Source organism: Phyllostomus discolor, chromosome 4, assembly GCF_004126475.2.
Source record: "Phyllostomus discolor isolate MPI-MPIP mPhyDis1 chromosome 4, mPhyDis1.pri.v3, whole genome shotgun sequence".
Classification (NCBI taxonomy): domain Eukaryota; kingdom Metazoa; phylum Chordata; class Mammalia; order Chiroptera; family Phyllostomidae; genus Phyllostomus; species Phyllostomus discolor.
Window position 1 is genome coordinate 45,395,642 of NC_040906.2, and position 19,656 is coordinate 45,415,297.

At 38.9% G+C, this 19,656-nt stretch overlaps 1 protein-coding gene across 3 annotated transcripts in view; it reads left to right on the forward strand.

Moving 5' to 3' along the window:
- Nucleotides 1-19,428, forward strand: part of CCDC141 (coiled-coil domain containing 141) — a 168,323-nt gene extending 148,895 nt beyond the window's left edge. For 2 of the 3 annotated variants that reach the window (XM_028510931.2, XM_036023236.1), the window contains 5 exons: nt 365-548; nt 4,060-4,172; nt 6,983-7,099; nt 14,536-15,389; nt 17,488-19,428. In XM_028510931.2, the coding sequence (XP_028366732.1) occupies nt 365-548; nt 4,060-4,172; nt 6,983-7,099; nt 14,536-15,389; nt 17,488-17,755 (1,536 nt within the window). In that variant the 3' untranslated portion in view covers nt 17,756-19,428. The remainder of the gene's footprint in view (nt 1-364; nt 549-4,059; nt 4,173-6,982; nt 7,100-14,535; nt 15,390-17,487) is intronic. The other variant, XM_036023235.1, reaches the window with a different exon arrangement.
- The last annotated feature ends 228 nt before the right edge of the window (nt 19,429-19,656 follow it).

Consider the following 19,656-nt stretch of genomic DNA (forward strand, 5'->3'; position numbering starts at 1 on the left):
GTGTCTGGACTTTTTTATTTCCTCTTAGCTTATATTTGGATTCTTTTTAGTGCCATATTCTTTTTTGTACTGCCTGTTCTCACACGTATGCAATATCCTTCCTTTAATTATGCTTCAGGCAAATCTAAGCAGGCAGGAAAATCGAACAAATTTCCATATGCTACTTTCTTTCTTATCTGACTCTAATATCCAAGTGCAAAGTATATGCTCATGTTTTGATATTTTTTTATTAAAACTTCGAGAGTTCAAACTAATGTGAATATAAAGTTTGAGGACATTATAATTTGATACTTCAGTGGGCAAAATGAAAAACATTAAAGTGATGGTGTCTCTTTAATCTATGTCTTGTTCCATTTTAATTTAGTGTCACTTTTGGTGTGAAGATGCAAGTGCCACAGTTGTAAGAGTTGGAAAATATTCCACAGAATGCCAGACAAAAGAAGCTGTGGAAATTCTCCACCAGCAGTTCAATAAGTTTATCACACCTTCTGTGCCTCAGCAAGAAGAAAGGATTCAGGAGATCAGTGACCTTGCTCAGCGATTATATGGTGAGGTCTTTTCTAAAATATGCAGTGATTCCCCATGAAACAAAGCTAACTGAACCTAACCCAGCAGAAGGCAGAGCATGGCAAGCCCTCTGAGTCCTCTCTATGCCAACCTATTTGGGGAAAAGGCTCAAGATAAGAGCCCACAACCAGCAAAAGTAAACACTAGGGAACAGAGGAAGGAATTTCTGTCTGCAGATGAAGCCTACAGATTTTTAACTACTTCATGTAAACCCTCCTTCTCCATCTCCTTGTCTCCTCCATTCTTGCTGACCATCTCCAGGGTAATAAACTAGGACAATACTCAGCTTATGTAGACAAAAAAAAAAAATCTAATTTCCGCTAGCGTAATTCCTTGAAAAACATACAAAATTCCCATAATACTTTAAGTATCAAGCTAAGACAGACATCTATAGCTTTCTCGTGTCTATGAGAGTTATGGTTCATGGATATAAGAAAGAGCTGGAAAACTTTCTCTTGCCTTCCTGTAGCTTGTGGAATTAATGGGAAAGCTAAAAGGAACATCTCATGGGTTCTACTTTCCTCTGCTCCATGACTAGGAAAGGTGAGTTGTTAGCTGTATTACCTGAGAAGTCCTTCTATGTAAAGGAGGCCCCCATTTAAGAAGCCCCCTGGGTAATGGCTGTCCTTGAGGGTGCTAAGGAATAAGTTTCATGAATTCCCTGATATTATTACTTAGGAGACAAAGACTTACTCCCAGTGACCAGACAGATTCAGCCCAAAAAGAAGATAGCAATGGTGGTACAGAATGCTTCCTTTGGCTGCCACAGCTGCTGCCAGATGGACATTTTCTCTAGAAATTTGTAGGACAGTATATACTGTATTAATATCAAATTATTGAGTATGAATTATTAATAATTTCCTCCAATAAAGAATATAAACATACAATAACAAAATATAGATAGAAAAATTAATGAAAGCTAATGTGAGGATGCATGCTTGCTGTTGTTATTATATAAGTTGCACCACTAAATTTTGGAGCACTCTATTCTCATAGCCTTATGTATAGTTTCTTCTATTATTATATTTTTCACACTTCTGCATAATTGCCTGTTTATTTGTATCTTCCCTACTGACCATAAGCTCATTAAGGGAATGGGAAGTATATTTTATCACTGTATTCGGTGTCTACTCAATTTTAGACATGGTGCATACTCACGAAGACTCCTCCCCCTCCCAGCGTGCATGACTCTGTGTCCTGCTTGGGTCTGTGTTCCTGATCCTTATCATCAACCAACAAATTATAGTTATTTGTCTGTTTTCTGCTTTTCCTCACCAAATGTAAACTTGATTAGAAAAGGGATTTTGCCCATTAGTTTACTGCTTCATGGTATATACTAAGTGCTTAACAAATATTTGATGAAAATATGAACCATTGAGTGAATATATAAACAGCATGAGTCTTTTTCTGTTTAGTATGGAAGTTATTCATTCTTAAAAATTTGCATTGAGTAAGATACTTTAGGAATATTATATCAACTCTTGCCTGCCACCAAGCATTACTGAGCCCAGATTTTAATGCAAGTGAATTTATCTCAAAGATTTTTTTGAGTAACTAGTATATACTAGGAGCTGTAACTGATATAGACAAATAAAAGCTAGTAACTTCATTGAGGAATCCACAGTCTAAGCTGAGAAATCACGATATGACAAATGCAGCTAGAAAGGTATAAAATGTGTATATTAGTTTGCTCGGGCTGCCACAGCAAAATGCTGCAGACAGGTAGCTTAAACAACAGGGATTCATTTCCTCCAGTTCAGGAGGCTGGAAGTCCAAGATCAGGGTACTGTCAGCATTGGCTTCTCCTGCAGCTTCTCTCCTGGGCCTACAGATGGCCACCCCCTTGCTGCCCCTTCACATGGACCCCTCTCTGGGCACTCATAGCCCTGTTGTCTCTCCCAGTTCTTACAAGGACACCAGTCATTTTGGAAGAGAGCCCCACCTTGATGTCCTCTTTTTAACTTAATTACCACTTTGAAAACCTTATGTACAGACAGCAAACTCACAATTATTAACAACCACACCTAAAACAAAAACAAAAGCATGCCCTGGCTGGTGTAGCTCAGTGGATTGAGCGTGCGCTGTGAATCAAGGCATCACAGGTTCGATTCCCAGTCAGGGCACATGACTGGGTTGCAGGCCACATCCCCATTGGGGGCCACATGAGAGGCAACCACACATTGATGTTTCTCTCTCTCTGTTTCTCCCTCCCTTCCTCTCTCTAAAAGTAAATAAAATCTTTTAAAAAAAGTGAATATGTATTTTAAAAAAAAACAAACTAAGCAAACAACTAGAACAGGAGCAGAACCACAGAAATGGAGATCACATGGAGGGTTAGCAGCAGGGGAGTGGGAGGGGGAGAGGGGGAAAAGGTACAGAGAATGAGTAGCATAGATTGTAGGTAGAAAATAGACAGGGGGAGGGTAAGAATAGTATGAGAAAGGTAGAAGCTAAAGAACTTAGGACACATGTACATGAATTAAAGGGGGAATGTGGGTGGGAGAGGGTGTACAGGGTAGAGGGGAATGAAGGGGGTGTAATGGAACAACTGTAATGGCATAATCAATAAAATATATTTTTTAAAAAAGGAAACCTTATGTACAAAAACGGTTACATTCTAAGATATTGAGGATTGGGACTTCAGCATATGAATTTTGGGAAGTACACAATTCAGCCCATAACAAGGTACAATACAGTTTAACCTAAACTTTGGATTCTAATAGTCCAGATTCAAATCCCTGGTCCTCCAGTTATTGTCTGGGTTACCTCAAGAAGCTCTTTTGAGCCTCCAGTTCCTCATTTGTAAAATGCAAAAGAACCTACTTGAAGTGGATTACATTGGACAATGCATATTAAATGCCTATGCACTCACTACATGGTAGAGCTTTTTATTATTATTCCAATAGGGGGAGATAAAATCCAGTTTGGAAAGATTATAAACATTTTCACAAAGACTTTGTCATTTAAGGTAAAGCTTGAAAAGTAAGTAGGATTTTGACAGCGAAACCAGGGAATTGGGGGAGGGTAACCCAGTACAGGAAAGACCGCCAGTGGCTGTGAAGATTTCGAGGGAAGAGTGGCTTGTTCAGTTTGGCCAGAGATTACATATGTGAGAGAATTAGGGTAATTCACATTTGATAGAAGCAAGTTAAAACTAATTATGGAAGGCCTTGAACACATACTTTTCTACATAGCCAAGAACCTCTGAATGTTCTGAACAAGAGAAAAATGATTAGAATTGAGCTTTAAGAATATTAATACAGCAACATTATTTAGGTTTCACAAAAGAGACATGGTACAGCAAATGCAAGCATTTTTCTAGAATATTTTGTTCTCAAAAAAATGCCTTCATTTATTGATCTGTTCAACGTGTATTTATCAAGCAGTTACTATCTACCAGCCCTTACACTAGACACTGGGGACATGAATTAATTATTTTTTTCTGCCAAGCAGTTGACCTTTAAAAACAATTTTATTCATTCTTCTTCCCAGGTTTTGAAGAAGGGCAGAAATATGCTGAAAAAATAGTGGCCAAACACAAAGAAGTTCTTGAATCTATTACTGAATTATGTGCTTCTCTCACAGAGCTTGAAGAAAAGCTGAAGGTAATGTCTTCTCAGAATATGTACTATAAAGTGACACAAATAAAAAATGTGTTGATCAAATGTCTTCTGGTGCAAAGATGTTCTAAAGGAAGTTCTCAAGGGACATGGTGTGCACATTTGTTTCACAGCTTTATAACATAATTATCTGGGTGTTTCTGATCATTAACTCTGTTTCTTTCCCACCACTGCCGAGAAAAAACTTTGCTGAGAATGACGGCTGAACACAAGTTAAGTTGTCTTGTTTACATTTTAATGCATCATATCCTAATGGATAAATGTGTGCCATTCAAGTCAAACTAAAGTCTGTATTAAGTAGCCTTATGTTTTTGTTCATAAATAATGAATGTAAGTTTCCCCCCGCTCCAAATTGTGGCCCCAGAGAAAGTAGAACTAATCTTCCGATACTATATTCCTTGAACACTTAACTTCATGGAAATGTTAAACTGATCATTGTCATCATTCATGGAATAAATCAATGCTATTTTGATTACTGTGGCTTTGTAATATAGTTTGATAGCAGGCAGTGTGATTCCTCCAAATTTCTTTCTCAAGATTCTTATGGCTATTGGGGTCTTTTGTGGCTGCATATAAGTTTTTGGAATATTTGTGCTAGTTCTGTGAAATATGCTCTTGGTATCTTGACAGGAATTGCATTGAATCTATAGATTGCTTTGGGTAGTATAGAGATTTTAATGATGTTAATTCTTTCTGTCCATGAACACATCATTTACTTCCACTTATTTGTGTCTTCTTTAATTTCTTTCTTCAGTATCTTATAGTTCCCTGAGTATAGGTCTTTTACATCCTTGGTTAAATTTACTCCTAGGTATTTTTTTATGCAATTGTAAATGGGATTGTTTTCTTAGTTTCCCTTTCTGATAGTTCATTATTGGTGAATAAAAATACAACTGATCATGCAAATTGGTGCATCCCCTGTGGAACTGCCCTGTGACCCAGAAATTCCACTTCTGGGAATATATCCAAAACACTAATTCAAAAGGACATAAGCACCCTTATGTTCATTGCAGCATCATTTATTGATAAAATAGTCAAGATTTGGAAGAGCCTAAGTGCCCATTAGTAGATGAGTGGATAAAAAAGCTGTGGTACATTTACACAATGAAATAATACTTGGGCAAGAAAAAGAAGGAAATCTTAACTTTTGCCACAGCATGGATAAATCTGGAGACAAGTTTGCTATGTGAAGTAAACCAGGCAGTGAAAGACAAATACCATATGATTTCACTCATATGTGGAATCTAATGAGCAAAATAAACTAACAAAGTAGAAACAGACTCATAGCTATAGAGAGCAAACTGACAAGTTAAAAGGGAATGGGGCTGGAAAGCTGGGTGAAAAGGTGAAGCACAGAAAAAAACTCATAGACACAGACAGCAGTGTGGCGATTATCAGAGGGAAAGGTTGGTGGGAGGAGGTAGAAGAGGGCCAAGGGGGATAAATGGTGATAGAAGGAGACCATACTTGGGGTGGTGGACACACCACACAGAGTACAGACAGTGTATTATAGAATTGTACACCTGAAACCTATATAATTTTATTAACCAATTTCACTCTGATACATTCAATAAAAAATTTTTTTAAACAAAATCAATGCTGAAAGCTATAGAGAAAATATTTGTTTATGTCTAAGCAAAATCCACTTAAAAGAAAGACTACACACACACACACACACACACACACACACACACACACATTTTTTCTATGTCATGTCAAAAACTGGTTTGATCAGTGCTGTTTTTACAACTGGAAGAAAGAACCGATTATTTAAGGTGGAGAGTATGGTGAGGTGATTAAGGGCACAGGCTATAAAGTAAGACACAGCAGCCTAGAAACACCAACTTTTCAGATTATTGGATTTTTGATATTGAGTAAATTGTTTAATCATCCCCAGTCTCAGTTTCCTGATCTGTCAGATGGAAGACATGGGGGAGCCTAACCCCAGGTTGTAGGGTTGCATGTGAAGACCCCGTGCCGATCACTGAGATTGTTGCTCTTACTGAGACGAGGTGACGCGCTTCCAGTTCAGAGCAGAATTTCGAGCAGCCATTGTTTTTCTGTATTAATTTCTGTTTCATACATTTGAATACCAGTTTCATTCAAAATAGTTTGCTAACCTTTTTAGTTCAGCCAAATTATCTTTTTTCTTTGGCTAAGAATCTAAATTTTTTAACTTCTTTCCCATTTTAAATGACACTACAATAAGCTTTTTCATGTGCATAGCTTTTTCTTTCTCTTGTTTTACTACCTATGCATAAACTCTCCAGATTTGGGTAAATGGGTATACAATTACTAATGGGTATACAATCATACATCTATCAATTCATAGATGTATGAAATGATATCAATTGTTAGTGTTTCTAATATATATGTATATTGCATTCCATAAATGTACCTTTATAATGCCACCAGTAACGTATGAATTTGCCATACATCTTCACTTTTTCCACCTTTATCACTTCCTCCCCCACCTCCACCTCACCTCCTGAAGATCTGTTTCCTCTCCCAACTCCTGATACACAACCTGAAAATTGCAGCTTCCTTTGATGCTTTGCTCTCTGTTGTCCACAACAAGCCTCCCACATATGTTGTACATCTTCAGGTCTCTCAGAGGGGAAGTGTGAGCTTGGAGGGATCATTCTATAAGTCACATGGTGGGAGTACATCAGTTTCATGTGGAATGCATTCACTAAACAGTTGCCAGTGGCCTGTTTTCTTCCAAGTGATGATTATGTGGCGATGTTCCTCCAACTTCTCTGGCCCTGACCCTCACTAACTATCTCTTTGTACAGCAGGGAGATGTTTTAAAGAGGAATCTGAATTCAGAAGATTTCCATGATAGTTGCATTGACTTACTGAAAGAACCAGTAAGAAATAAGCATCCAATATCCAAAGAAGAATTGAATAAGGTAAAGAAAACTATGTAGCCTCAGCTACTGATTACTTCTGCTTGGGGGTTCAAGTCACTGTGCATTGGAAAAAAAAGTGAATTGAAGTCCTCTTATGTATCTGAATTGAATCTCCTGATGTGAATGCAATGGGAGTGTCCTCATCCCTTACTGCCGTTCTACCCCTTGCTTAGTCCTTTTGTTCTGCTGTTTCCTTCTGAGCCCCTCCTAATGACTCCTGGAGCCACAGCATTGTACAGTGACAATGGGACAGCCATTCAAACACCATGCTGTCACCCCAAACCACCTCTGTTTGTCCTATCTTCAGCTGCCTTTCCCATTGTCCTTTTCTAGTCAATCCCAACTTCAGACTTCACTTCTTCCTCTTTATTACACCACCAAGCTATGGTTTTGTTGTTTGCAGTACCCATTAGAAAAACTTAATACATGAAATGAAATAGTATCTTGTTCCCATAGAATCTGAGCTATTTCCAGACACAAAAATGAAGTACCCAACCGAAATAGAAATACTAAACTATTTGGAGAAATGTTGAAATTACTTTAAAACCTATGCATTACAGATAAATTAAGCATGTAGGAAAAACTGCAAATACCCACAAAATGCAAATGTATCATGATATCAAACATATTATTTAAATGACATCATTTTGGATTTTCAGCCTAAGTTGCTCACTCTCTATTCATAGCTGCTGGACTATAATTACCTCTGGACTTTTTGCTTTGCCAAGCTGCCTGCTCCCTCTGTTTTCTCCCCTCCCCCAAGGAACTGAAGGGACAAGCAGAATCAACACTATTCTCAATTGCCCCAAATTAATAAAATATATTTTTGTAACCTGAAACTTAGAAAACTTTCTCCACTTGTGTAGTTATCTCATGGGGAAACAGTTATCTTTCCCTGAGGTCAATACAGTTCTTAGACCTTGTTTATAGGTCCTCTTCCACAGGTTAAATGTATGTAAAGATCTAGCTCAATTATATAACCACCAGGCAGCAAGAACCATTGAACAAGCTGCCTTGTATTGTGGGGTGACCTTGAGGTACTTAAACCCTGGTTCTCCTGAGGCACAGCAAAGCCGCCAAACCTTGGTCATCTTGTGGGACCCTAGTCTTACATCTCAGTCTTTGGTTGCTCTGATTGGTCTAAATCAGGGTTTTTAAATCTTAGTACTATTTCTATTTTGGCCCAGAGAATTCTTTGTTGTTTGGGCTGTGCTGTGCATTATAGGATGTTTAGCAGCATTCCTGGCCTCTAGTCACTAGATTCCAGCAGTAACCACTCCCACCCTACCCACTCATGACAACCAAAAACATCCCTAGACATTTTCAGACATCTCCTGGGGAGCAAAAATCACCTTTGATGAAAACCTATGAGAAAATAGTGGGAGGTGGGAGTGGGTGGGCAGGGGAGAGTGGTGAGAGGGAAACGGGGGCAACTGTAGTTAAACAATAATAAAAAAATGTATCATTTAAAGCAAATAGATGTATTAAAAGTACCAAGAATAAAAATTAAAATAAAACTTATTAGAAAATAATAAAGAATAACATTAAATGTATCACATTTTCTTAATTAAGTTTCTAAAAGATGCTAAATCCAGCATCATATTTTTTAAATTTCTGCCCATTTCCCTACATAATTAACCACACATTTGCTAAGATTAAAACAAAAATTGTTGCTACCAAAGCAAACACCCTCATTTATATTTAATCAAAATAGTTTTTCTTGCTTTTAATTCTTTTTCTTAGAAGAAAAGTTAAAGGAACAAATTCCTTTCAATATAAAAAAAACAAGATTTACTTTCACTGAAAAGTCATTTTTATTTTAATATAAATTAAAAGATATGATCGATCACCAGTTATTTAGGATGAAGGTGAAGGTCCACAATTGTAGCTGTCAAGGACCCACTGACAAAATTTCACATATACATTCTGGCACAGCTGGTACAGAAAGCAAAATTAAAGGGCAGCAGGACTCTCCACCTTTAAACATCTCAATCTCTGACTATTTCTATCATTTACATTATAGGTCAGATGTAATGACTCCTTAAAATACTATGCAGGCAGGTAAAATGGTTGTTAAGGTATCTCTGAGTTCAGTTCTGACACCCTTACATCGTGTTGACCTTCCTCAGAAAAATGACATAACTCAGAAAGAACAATCCCACCAAACTCTTACAAGAATGTGTTAATCACAAGATTTTCTCCTGGAAATAGTAAAGTGCTTCTCATTTTTCTGACCCAAAAATGCAGCAGGCAGAATTAGGCAATTCAGTCAATGCAATGGCATTGCACTGCTAACAGATTAGTAATGGTATTTTATGCCCAAGGTGAGGACTGACGCTTAATCCACAGTAATACGTGAAAACTCCTCAGGCTAAATGGAGGCACAGAGTATTAAGAGACTCGCCTAAAGGCACAGAACTGTTCAGCGGAAGATGAAGGCTGGTGATGCCAGCAATTAGAGTTATAGGCTTCTAGTACTGGAAGGGATTTAACAATCATCTGATCAAATCTAATTTTACAGTTGAGGAAACTGAGGCCAAAAGAGATTAAATATTTTTCCCTTTGAAAATCACAGAAAAGTAGTGGTAGAACTGGGCAGGTAGCCCAGTTGCTCTGAATTTCAGCCATGTGACTCTTTCCACAGGAGCAAAGGGAGCTCCAAGGAACTGCTGCATAGATTCCCACGCCAGACCTTCCTCCTCTTTGCACTCATGTGCCTACATAAGATTAATAAAGCAACAGCATAGAATTACTTTTATACCAAATAGTTCAGGGGAGGGCTCTTACCAGATGGGGTGAGCACAATCCCTGGATCCTCCTCCTCCTCTAATTCCGATCACTTGGTAGGCAGGGGGAGGTGTTCCTGAGACACTTACTTTGAAAGAAGTTAGGAAGAAAAAGCATTGTTTACCACCTTTTGCTCTTTTTTCTTGTCCACCTAAGTGCCCTAAAGATGCCAAGTTACTCCTTGGCTGTCCAAAGCCCCGTACAAATCCTAGAAATGCCTTTCATAGACCCAGCCCTGTGTTCAATATCTTTCTTTTGCTACTTCCTACTTAGCTTCATTTAATTTTATTTAAGACTATCTATTGAGATATTTTGGAAGGTAAAGTCTTGTGGTATTTTCTTAAATTTGCCACATAGATGGATGGCTTCCTGCACTATGTACTTGGCAGATTGGTGTTTCACACTCAGTTCAATAGATGAAGAACATCATTATATTCTGTCTCCCAGAGACTCATTTTGTTTGCCTACATGGCAATGGTTGTAAATCCAAGTGATTATGTTTATTAATGGGACTGGAAGTTCAGAAATCCTGGCAGAGATAAGATCTGAGGCTATAGATTTAGGATTAATTAAAAGTTAACTGGTCACGCTCTGGCTGGTGTGGCTCAGTTGGTTGGAGCATCATGCCATAAGCAGAAAGGTAGTGGGTTCAATTCCCAGTCAGGACACATGCCTAGGTTGTAGGTTTGGTCCCCATTGGGCGTGTACATGAGACAACCCACCAATGTCTCTCTCTCTCTCTATCTCTCCCCCTCCCTTCATCTCTCTCTAAAATTAATAAGCATGTCCTTAGGTGAAGATAAAAAATAATAATATTAAAAAACATTAACTGGTCATTAGATATGAAAGTGGGTAAGACCTTTGAGGGGAAACTATGTAGAGATTTGATAACTTAATCTTCTGTATATAGTTAGAGGGGCAAAAGAAAAAGGAATCAGCAAAAAAGACAAAGAGCAGCCATGGCTGTCCGAGAAACACGTGGAGAGTGCGCTGTGTTGTGGTGAATTATATCAGAGTTTCCCACCCTTTTTGCCAGAATTTATCAGATTGATGCAAATATGACCTATTTGTGCTGAGACACACAGATTAAACAACCTTTTTCTAGAAACACGCACACATACATACATGCTTTTTTTTTTTTTTACTGACAGCAAAATGGTTTCATGGTGGGAAAATGTGAAAAAAAATAGCTGGAATTTGTGAAGGTTTGGAAACCATTTCCATAAAGGAAAAATTAGTAGACCCAGGAAAGTATAACTCAGTGAGAATTAAAAGGAATTTTTATAAAATTCCATAATGATTTAAAAACTAAAAGCTTATTTTCACTTGAAGTTAAAGGCAGAAATGCCAAAAGCTGACCTGATTAACTCAGAAAAACTTGTATTGAACTCACCTTATTTTACTTCCTGAGATGATTATTTCCTGGGCAGTTCTAGGTTAGTGCCACTGGCAAAATTTATTATGGTTTCAGGAAGTCATTGGATAAAAACACTTACGGTGTCTTTCTTATGGTAAGTGAAAGAAGATGAATGAGTGAGAGTTTCGCAGGGTTATAATTGTGTCCAAGAGCATCAAGTAGTTCTTCAATGTCACCCTGGAAGGCAGTGTGCCTTGCCTCGGGAGACATCTGGCCTTGTCCTAACCTGTGCCATGTTCAGCATTTTTATCAATGATATTCACGGACAGAGAAAGTAGGAGCTTTTTAGTTGATTAAAAACTCAGTATGAATCAACAGTCCCATGTGGTTCTTATAAAAAAATAACAAAAAAAGAACTAATACTGGCACTTTAATAAAAACATGTATAGATCAAGGAGATGATGTTTCTACTGACTGCTTTGTATTCTGGAAAGTAAACAAATAATGGAAATAAATATGTTCATGTGGAATAGTAATAAGTTGGAAAGTTTCTAAAAGGTTTTGGAAAATTCTCTTCTTATTATTGTCAGTAGAAGTAAACTGGTAGTGTTATTTTCTGCAGGAAGTATTTTTATACTTTAGAAATTGTAGGGAGAGAAAAATAATGTTCTTGGATTGCGTTCTTGAGTTTGGCACCATCGGAAAGTGAGACACAGAGGTCAGGAATCAGTAACCTGTAAAAGCTGGACTGGAGGACTTGACTCGGACTTATCTAGAGGGTCTCCCCAAACCTCATTTCTGGTTTAGGCAGATTTGTCTATGAGCCACTTGGGTGCATAGCTAGACAACCACAGACTTTCTGTACAGAGGTTTTTCATGCCTCATGGCCAGTGTAAATGTACCCATTTGGTGGAAGGCAGGTCCAGAAGAGAGGACATCAAAGAGACAGCTGAGATTGTTCAGTCTCTTCTTCTAAACCCTCAAGTGAGTCAGCCCACTCTTCTCCAGGAGGGAGTGAAGAGTGGGGAGACTAGCTGGAACTTTTATTCAAGTTTCTCTCTCCTTTTGAAAATTTTCAGACATTTTAAAAACGTTATTCTTCTCTGGAAAACCATAGGTTACCCAAAGAAGTAATCAAGGAGTTGCCTGCCCCTGGATGATCCTCAGCTCATCAAATGTCCCTGCTTTCCTGTGAAGCAGCTTGTAGACCGGTAGGAGTAGGACAGCCCACCCCCAAGGGTGATCTGAGTGATGGAAGGTCCAAGAGTCGGGGCAGAAGACTTGGAGATTTTCAGTCCAGAGAAAGAGACTCAGGGGTTGTGGGACCAATTCTCCAAACAGTCGAAGAGCTGTTTTAAGAGGAGAGCAGGTGGCCATCTCTGTCACTCCAAGGAGGCCAATGCAGATCCATTGGTGGATAATGAGGGAAGGCAGGTCTTTGCTAAATATGGAAAGATATTCTTAACACAAGTAAAGCATAAAATTATTTTTGAAGAAAGCCCCCTTCAGGAAAAGTGTTCAAGCAGAGGCTGCCAGATGTCATAGAGGAGATTTGTAGATAGGATAGGAAGTTGGGTCAACATCCTGTGGAAAAGGGACATAAACATTCGACTTTCAGAAAGATAGAAAAAGAGAGGCAGGGCGGAGCTGTAATAGAAAAGCTGAACGAAGGAGAGACATTCCCTGCTGGATACATGTTAGTTAGTTAGTTAGTTAGTTAGTTAGTAATTTGATTTTAGTAAGAAGGACTGTTAACTTTTGGCTTTTAGACCCAGAATTGAAACTTCTGTTAAATGGCTGAAAAAAACCCACTTTCTGTGAGCTGGGTTTATGATTTCTCTGAGAACAAGTCACGTCTGTAGGTTCATAGAAGGAGCACTATTTTATTTCTACTTCTAATCTGCAACCTAAAAACACACTTATTTCTCAAAAATCACTTAAAAGTATGTCAGGGGCAGGACTACATGCTAAAACAAAAAACTCAAAGTCAAGGCAAGATGTAACTTTCTTATGTGCAAGCATAGCAATGGGAGAAAAACTAGTAATTGTTAGTTGAGTAAAAATGCAACCAAAATGCTGAGGAAAAGCAAAGAAAGAAGTATGCGTAAAATAAGCAGGTTGGGACCGATGAGCTCCCTTCAGCCTCAACATTCTTTTGAGTCTGTGTCAGAGGGTGTGTTTGAGCCTCTTCTCAAACCAGAGATGGATGTGGATTAGTGAGGAGAGGTAACAGAACAGTGGGAGCGGTAGGTGATGTGATGCTATGTATGGTCTCCCAGCGTGCCTTCCACCCCACGTGGGACAGAGAGGTAACTGGTGGGTGTTCCTCTATTGTATCTTGCTGTGTTTTGTTGTGACAGGTCTCAATGTGCAATGGTTCTGTTAGTATCCACACCCCCCACTGGACTATCGTCTCCATGGAGTCAGAGACTGCACCTCCTTCACTCACCATTTTCTCTCTCCGATGCACAGCACAGTGCTGAGCGTATCATAGGCTCTCAGTAGATGTTTTTCAATGTGAGAATAAAGCTAAGGGGCTTTAAGAAAATAAAGCCAGTCATTAAAAATAACTTTCTCTATATGAAATACCTGGAGTAGTCAAATAGAGACAGGAAGTGGACGGGGCTTGGGGACAGAGAATGGAGAAGTAGTGTTTAAAGGGTACAGAGTTTCACCTCGAAGGATGAAAAAGTCCTGGAGATGATGGGTGCTGCTGCTGGCACAATATTGTGAACGTACTTACTGCCATGTAACTCTACTCTTAAAAATGGGTACATGCTAAATGTTATGTCTATTTTACCACAGTAAAAAAATAAAATAAAAAGAATGGCTTTCCTGAGAAGGGAGAGGGATCGCTCTAGTAGAATCCAAGAGACGACCTAACAAGGGAACCTCTGATGTTTAGGAACTGTGTTCAGCTGAAGTGCAGACAGATAACCCAAAGCAGAATTGGCTAGTGAAAGGAGACTCCTCAGATTATGATGTGAAAAGACATTTATCCAGTCCAACCCTCCATTAGAGATGATAACTAGGCCTTTCTCTCTCCTGTTTTGCAAGGTCTATCACATTTCAGTCAGTTACAGGAGGTCAGTTTACCAGTTCCTCTGGCATGGGATGGAACTGTGCCTGGGGGAGACAGACAAATGTTTCCCAGTTCTGTAAAGCCTGACCCAGGGCCCTAAGCTCTAACTCACCGTAGCTTTTCTCACATTGTGTCTCTGACGCTGAGCCCGAGACCTGGAGAAAGAAAACTCAATGACTAATGCAAAGCTTTGGCTTTTCTGTTTTGAAGGAACAGGCGCAGGCAGCAGCTATTTTGGCCACCAACGGAACAGGAGAGGGCCAGCCTCCTCAGGACCCGAAGCAGCTCTCCTCTGGCAGGGAGGGTGGAGCCCAAGGCCTGCTCCTGCCTGCGGACATGCTTTCAGGAGAAGAACATGAGTGTGTCTCACCTGATGACATCTCCTTGCCTCCACTCCCCGGGAGCCCTGATTCCCCCCTCGGCCCATATGACATGGAAGTCGAGGAACATGCCAGCCCCTCCCTCAGGCTTCACATAAGCAGCTACAGGATGCAGACTGCGGCCAGCTGTCCAGAGGAAGCCCAGGAAACTGGCATTCCACCACCTGCTGCTTTTGCTGATACTTGGGATGATAAGAGAGAAACATTTTCAAGTCATTTTGAGAAGCCTCACCCCCAGTTCAAAGCTGAGCCCCCATTAACCTCTGGAGGACTGCTGGAAAAGAGTACTGCCATCAGCAAAATCAGTGCTAAACATCCTGAGAGCATGCCGAGTGAACTGCATGAGAGAGCTTTACAACAGCACCTGCAGGCTCAGGAAAGTTTGCTAGAAACACAGGAGAAAATGCATGCTGATAATAATGTCACTAAAACCCAAGATAGGCTGCATGCTTCCCAGGATGCATTCTCGGGCCTGGGGTTTCAATTAGGCCCCAGCCGGGCCTATCAGAGGCAAATGGTTCCCCGAGAAGAGATTAAAAGTACATCAGCAAAGAACAGTGTGGTCAGCCTAGCTGGCCAGGCACCTAATTTCTCCAGGCTCCTGTCTAACGTAACTGTCATGGAAGGTTCTCCAGTGACTTTGGAAGTCGAAGTAACAGGATTTCCAGAGCCTACACTGACATGGTGGGTAGCCTATAATGACAAGCCATAAGCAGAACCAAGTTGAACCACTGGGCAAGTCATTCATGTGCACTAATGGAAAGGTTTAGGGATAGCCGATTGATTTCCCGAGACACTGCAACTCTGCATGGCCCAACCTTGCTTCAACCCCCCGGCTCTCATTTCAATAGCAGCATGGCTAATACCCTGAAGGAAAAAAAAATAACCATATGAAATAATAATTTAACAAACTCCAAAGGCATTGCAACTTGTTCTGTTTTTTATTAGTTTAACATTCCACATTTCTAAAGATGATAGGTTGAAATTTTCCCCTAATTGTTTATTTTTACATAAGCATGAAATTTTCTTGGTTTAACATCTCTTATTCAATTAAAAAACATAAGAATTTAGGGTTTTCCCTTTTCTTTCATTTACCTATCTCTGCTTTTTTTCTCTTCCCAATAGTCACTCATGTCACTTTTGCAAAATTTGTTTGTTTCACTAAGATTTCTTTTTATACCTTTCTTCAATGTGAGAGATGGAATAAAAATATTTCTTTCACAGTTACTCCCAGTGACAGGTAACAAACCCATTTTGGAAAGGTGTTATAACTGACCTGTGAACAATATGATTTCACTATGGAGACATTCTTCTTAGACTATTTGTTTTATAAAAGTAAACTGCAGAATACAAGTTTTGATTCACATTCTGTTGTTGTAAAGGCAGTTTTAACTTTCCCAATTCTTGGATTAATTTAAAAACTTTTTCATCCTAAAGTAGATTTACTGGAGGGCAAAATTACAAATTTGTGGGAATGAGTTTATATTTCTGCACTAAGTAAAATAGCATTTCTTTATAGTAATGTTTTAGTAGATAATAAATTATCGGTTCCAGTTATTGTGTGTGCACACGGAAGGTACTTGAAGTGTGAATCGGTCACCTGAAGAATTTATGAGAAAGCGCTGGTTTCTCTGATGAAAAGAAACTGCACTTCTGCTACAGTGCAGCCATTGATATGCCTGTTGATTTATTTTGTTGTTTTTACAATTGCATGTTTTTTACAGATCAGAACTTCATATTTATGAATTTAAAGGATATTTAATTCATCATTAAATATCAGTTTACCCTAAAGAAAAATGGTGTCTGAAGTGTTTCTTGTTTTTGTCCACATAATAAATAACTTGGTTAGAATATATTACTAAGGAACTATGGCAACTATAATACTGAAGAACTATAGTGAAAAAAGTATCTTGGCCTCAGATTTGCAATTTTGCTCCATTAGCAACTGACAAGATGTCATACATTGTTAGGACTTCAGAAAAATGACAAATGATTGCTTAGGCAATGGGAACAGAAAATAATTCAGGTTTGTCACACTTCTTGTATAAAGAACATGGATATAGATAAATAAGAATCTAGAATAAACGAAATAAATTATTTGCTTTCTAAAAAGATGCAGCCAAGCACTCATGTTTTCAGAAAGCTTTTAGAAATATCATTAACAATAATAATCCAAATGCATAAATGCCTTTTATAATTAGAAATCATTTCCTTCTAATGAAATTAATTCATTAATGAAATGAATTCATTTCCGTAGGAAATGCTGTATTATAAGTACCTCCTTCTAAGACAGCATGTTGGCACTCGCATGTGGGTCTTACGGGATGAACATAGTGGGGCAGATGAGTGTTACCCAATGCAGATTCCAGACTGCTGGTCCATAGCAGCTGGAAGAACAAGGGAGACCAAATAGGAGGGGGCCAGTTCCCATTGTAGATAATTGCCAGGAGCAAATGGGGCCCCAGTGTGACCAGATGGTCTGGTTTTTTGAGAGTAGCTGATATCTGAATTTTTATATGCAGCATTCCAATTGTTAAATGGTATCAAAAAATTGATTTTTAAAAAACATAGTCTGAGCCAATCAGGCATTTCTCTGCACACCAGCTGCCAACCTCTGCCCGGAGGATAAACAGCCCCATTGGCATTTGTGGTAGCAGCAAAGTTCCTGCTCTCACTAGAGAATACTGCTGTGGTGATGGGCTGATGTGCAATGGTTTTTAGAAATTGGATATGATGTGAATAAACAATGATTCTGACTTTAAAAACTGACTCTCTACCTCAGGTACAAGAAGGGCCAGAAATTATCTGCAGACGGACACTTACAGGTTTTCCACAAGGAGACACGACATTCGGTGTTCATTCCGAAGGTATGTGGGGCAGACGCAGGCCTCTATGTGGCTTGGGCCCAAAACTCCAGTGGCAAACTCTCTTCCAGTGTCATCCTCCATGTGACAGGTAACCGCAGGCCTCCAATCACAAGAATAAACTGGATAACGCTGTGTGTCATCTATGTGAGTGTATCGCTAATGTACTGGCTGCTCCTGCAGTAACTGGGCTTGGCACCCATGAACGTCACTCTCACGAGCCCAAAGGACAATACAGTTGTTTGTTTTCCTGCGTCTCCGACAAAGCAGCACGTCCGACCAAGTATCCCTCCATTCTGACCATACTGCTTGTTTGGCTAGTACCACTGTTTGGTGCAAGTTTTCTTCAGTGCTTTCACCTATTTGAGGAGCTTGGTAAATTATTTGCTGTGGATAAGGATACATTTTTTGTATTCTACAAAGAGACATGTTCAATATAAAACCCAGTAAAAGCACACTATGTTTATTCCCTCCTAATTTAGGAGCATGCATGCAGATGAAGGCTCACAGCATAAAGATGTGTAAAATTTCAAATCCAAACGTTTGAAAATTTAATTTTAATTGTACTCATAAATATCTCTTTGTAGAATAACAGTAAAACTATTGAACTGACGTTCTAATTTTCTTTTGCGCATTAGGTGTCCTTTAATTTTGTCTTTCATGTCTTGATCTCATTTACTGAAATATGTTCGATGTGGCTTTAACGGAGCCTCCATTCCTGAGTCTGAGGTTAATGCTGTAAATAACCACTCCTCTTGTTGATCTCGAGAGTTTGACACTGGAGAATAAATGTGCCGACAACTTTAAGGGGAGTTTCAAACCTCTGTCAGCTATGCAGGTCACAGAGCAGGGTGGGACACAGGCAGTGAGCACAGACCAACATTACTCCTGTCGTTCCCTCGGCACGTTGTGGGCAGCCGTGTATACGATTGCAGCCAGTTCCTCCTGCTTCTAATCTTGGCTCTGCTGCTGACTATTTTTGCAGCCGATTGTAAGGCATATTAGTAGTGCCTCAGTTTCCCATTTGGAAAAATGGGTTCATCATCTACCTCTTGGACAATTGAGAGTTTTTATTTCATGTCTTACAAAGACCTGGAAAATGAAAAGTGTGCAGTGAGGCTACAGATAATTGTATTGTTGAGTCTAGTTTGTCATCACGCTGCCTCCTGCCCACTGTTTTTCTTTTAGATGTTGTTTCTTTAGAGTATTTAATTAAAAAGATTTCTGTAGTATGTGATCTCTAATTAGTCCCATGTGAGAAAATTATGTTTTATGAATTGGAGCTTAAATTCCTCTCTAATTTCTTAAGACTACATCCTTCTTGGAGATTTGAAATTAAACCCAAGAAGGTGCATTTAGTATGATCTGAGTGGTGGGGGGAGTGACATCAGATGAATTCTATCCTTTATTGTAATTATCACTGCAGTTTTGAAGAATGTTCTATACCTTTCTGAAATATATTATTCAAAAAAGGGGATTATCTTTTTGGCTCCTTTAAAAAATAAATGTGAATAAGAGATGCATTTGTTTTTAGATTTTAAACATAGTCTTGTCATACTAGCATAAAGTCTTGAGTTGAAAGAATAATTCATTATAGTTTTTTGATGAAGGGAAGGAATTAATGATGTTGCTGTAAGACTGTCTACAAATAATAAAATATTTAAATATAATATATTCAGGTAGATATTAAAAGTTACTGAATGTTATCTGAAGATGTGAAATGTATGGTTGAGTAAAAAGTTACACTTTTTGCGCTGTATATTTAGTTTAATTAAAATATTAAATCTCTTAACTTTCCTCCAATTTTTGACATAAGCCTATTACAAGCTTATAGATACAGCATCCCAGGGAATACATAGTCTCTTAACTTTCCTATCCTTTTGGTCTGCTTTCAAGTATTTTGCATATCTTGCCTAACTGCTATTCCCATGTTGAAACTAAGAAGTAAAGCCTATTCATGCCCCAAGAGGACAGGCAGGGCCAGGTAACAAATTCTTATCCCACCCTCTGTCTCTTTTCTTGTTAACATCATGGGGTCTCCTTACCAATGTTTTGTCAGCTTGGTTGAATTTGTGCTTTGGGGTAGT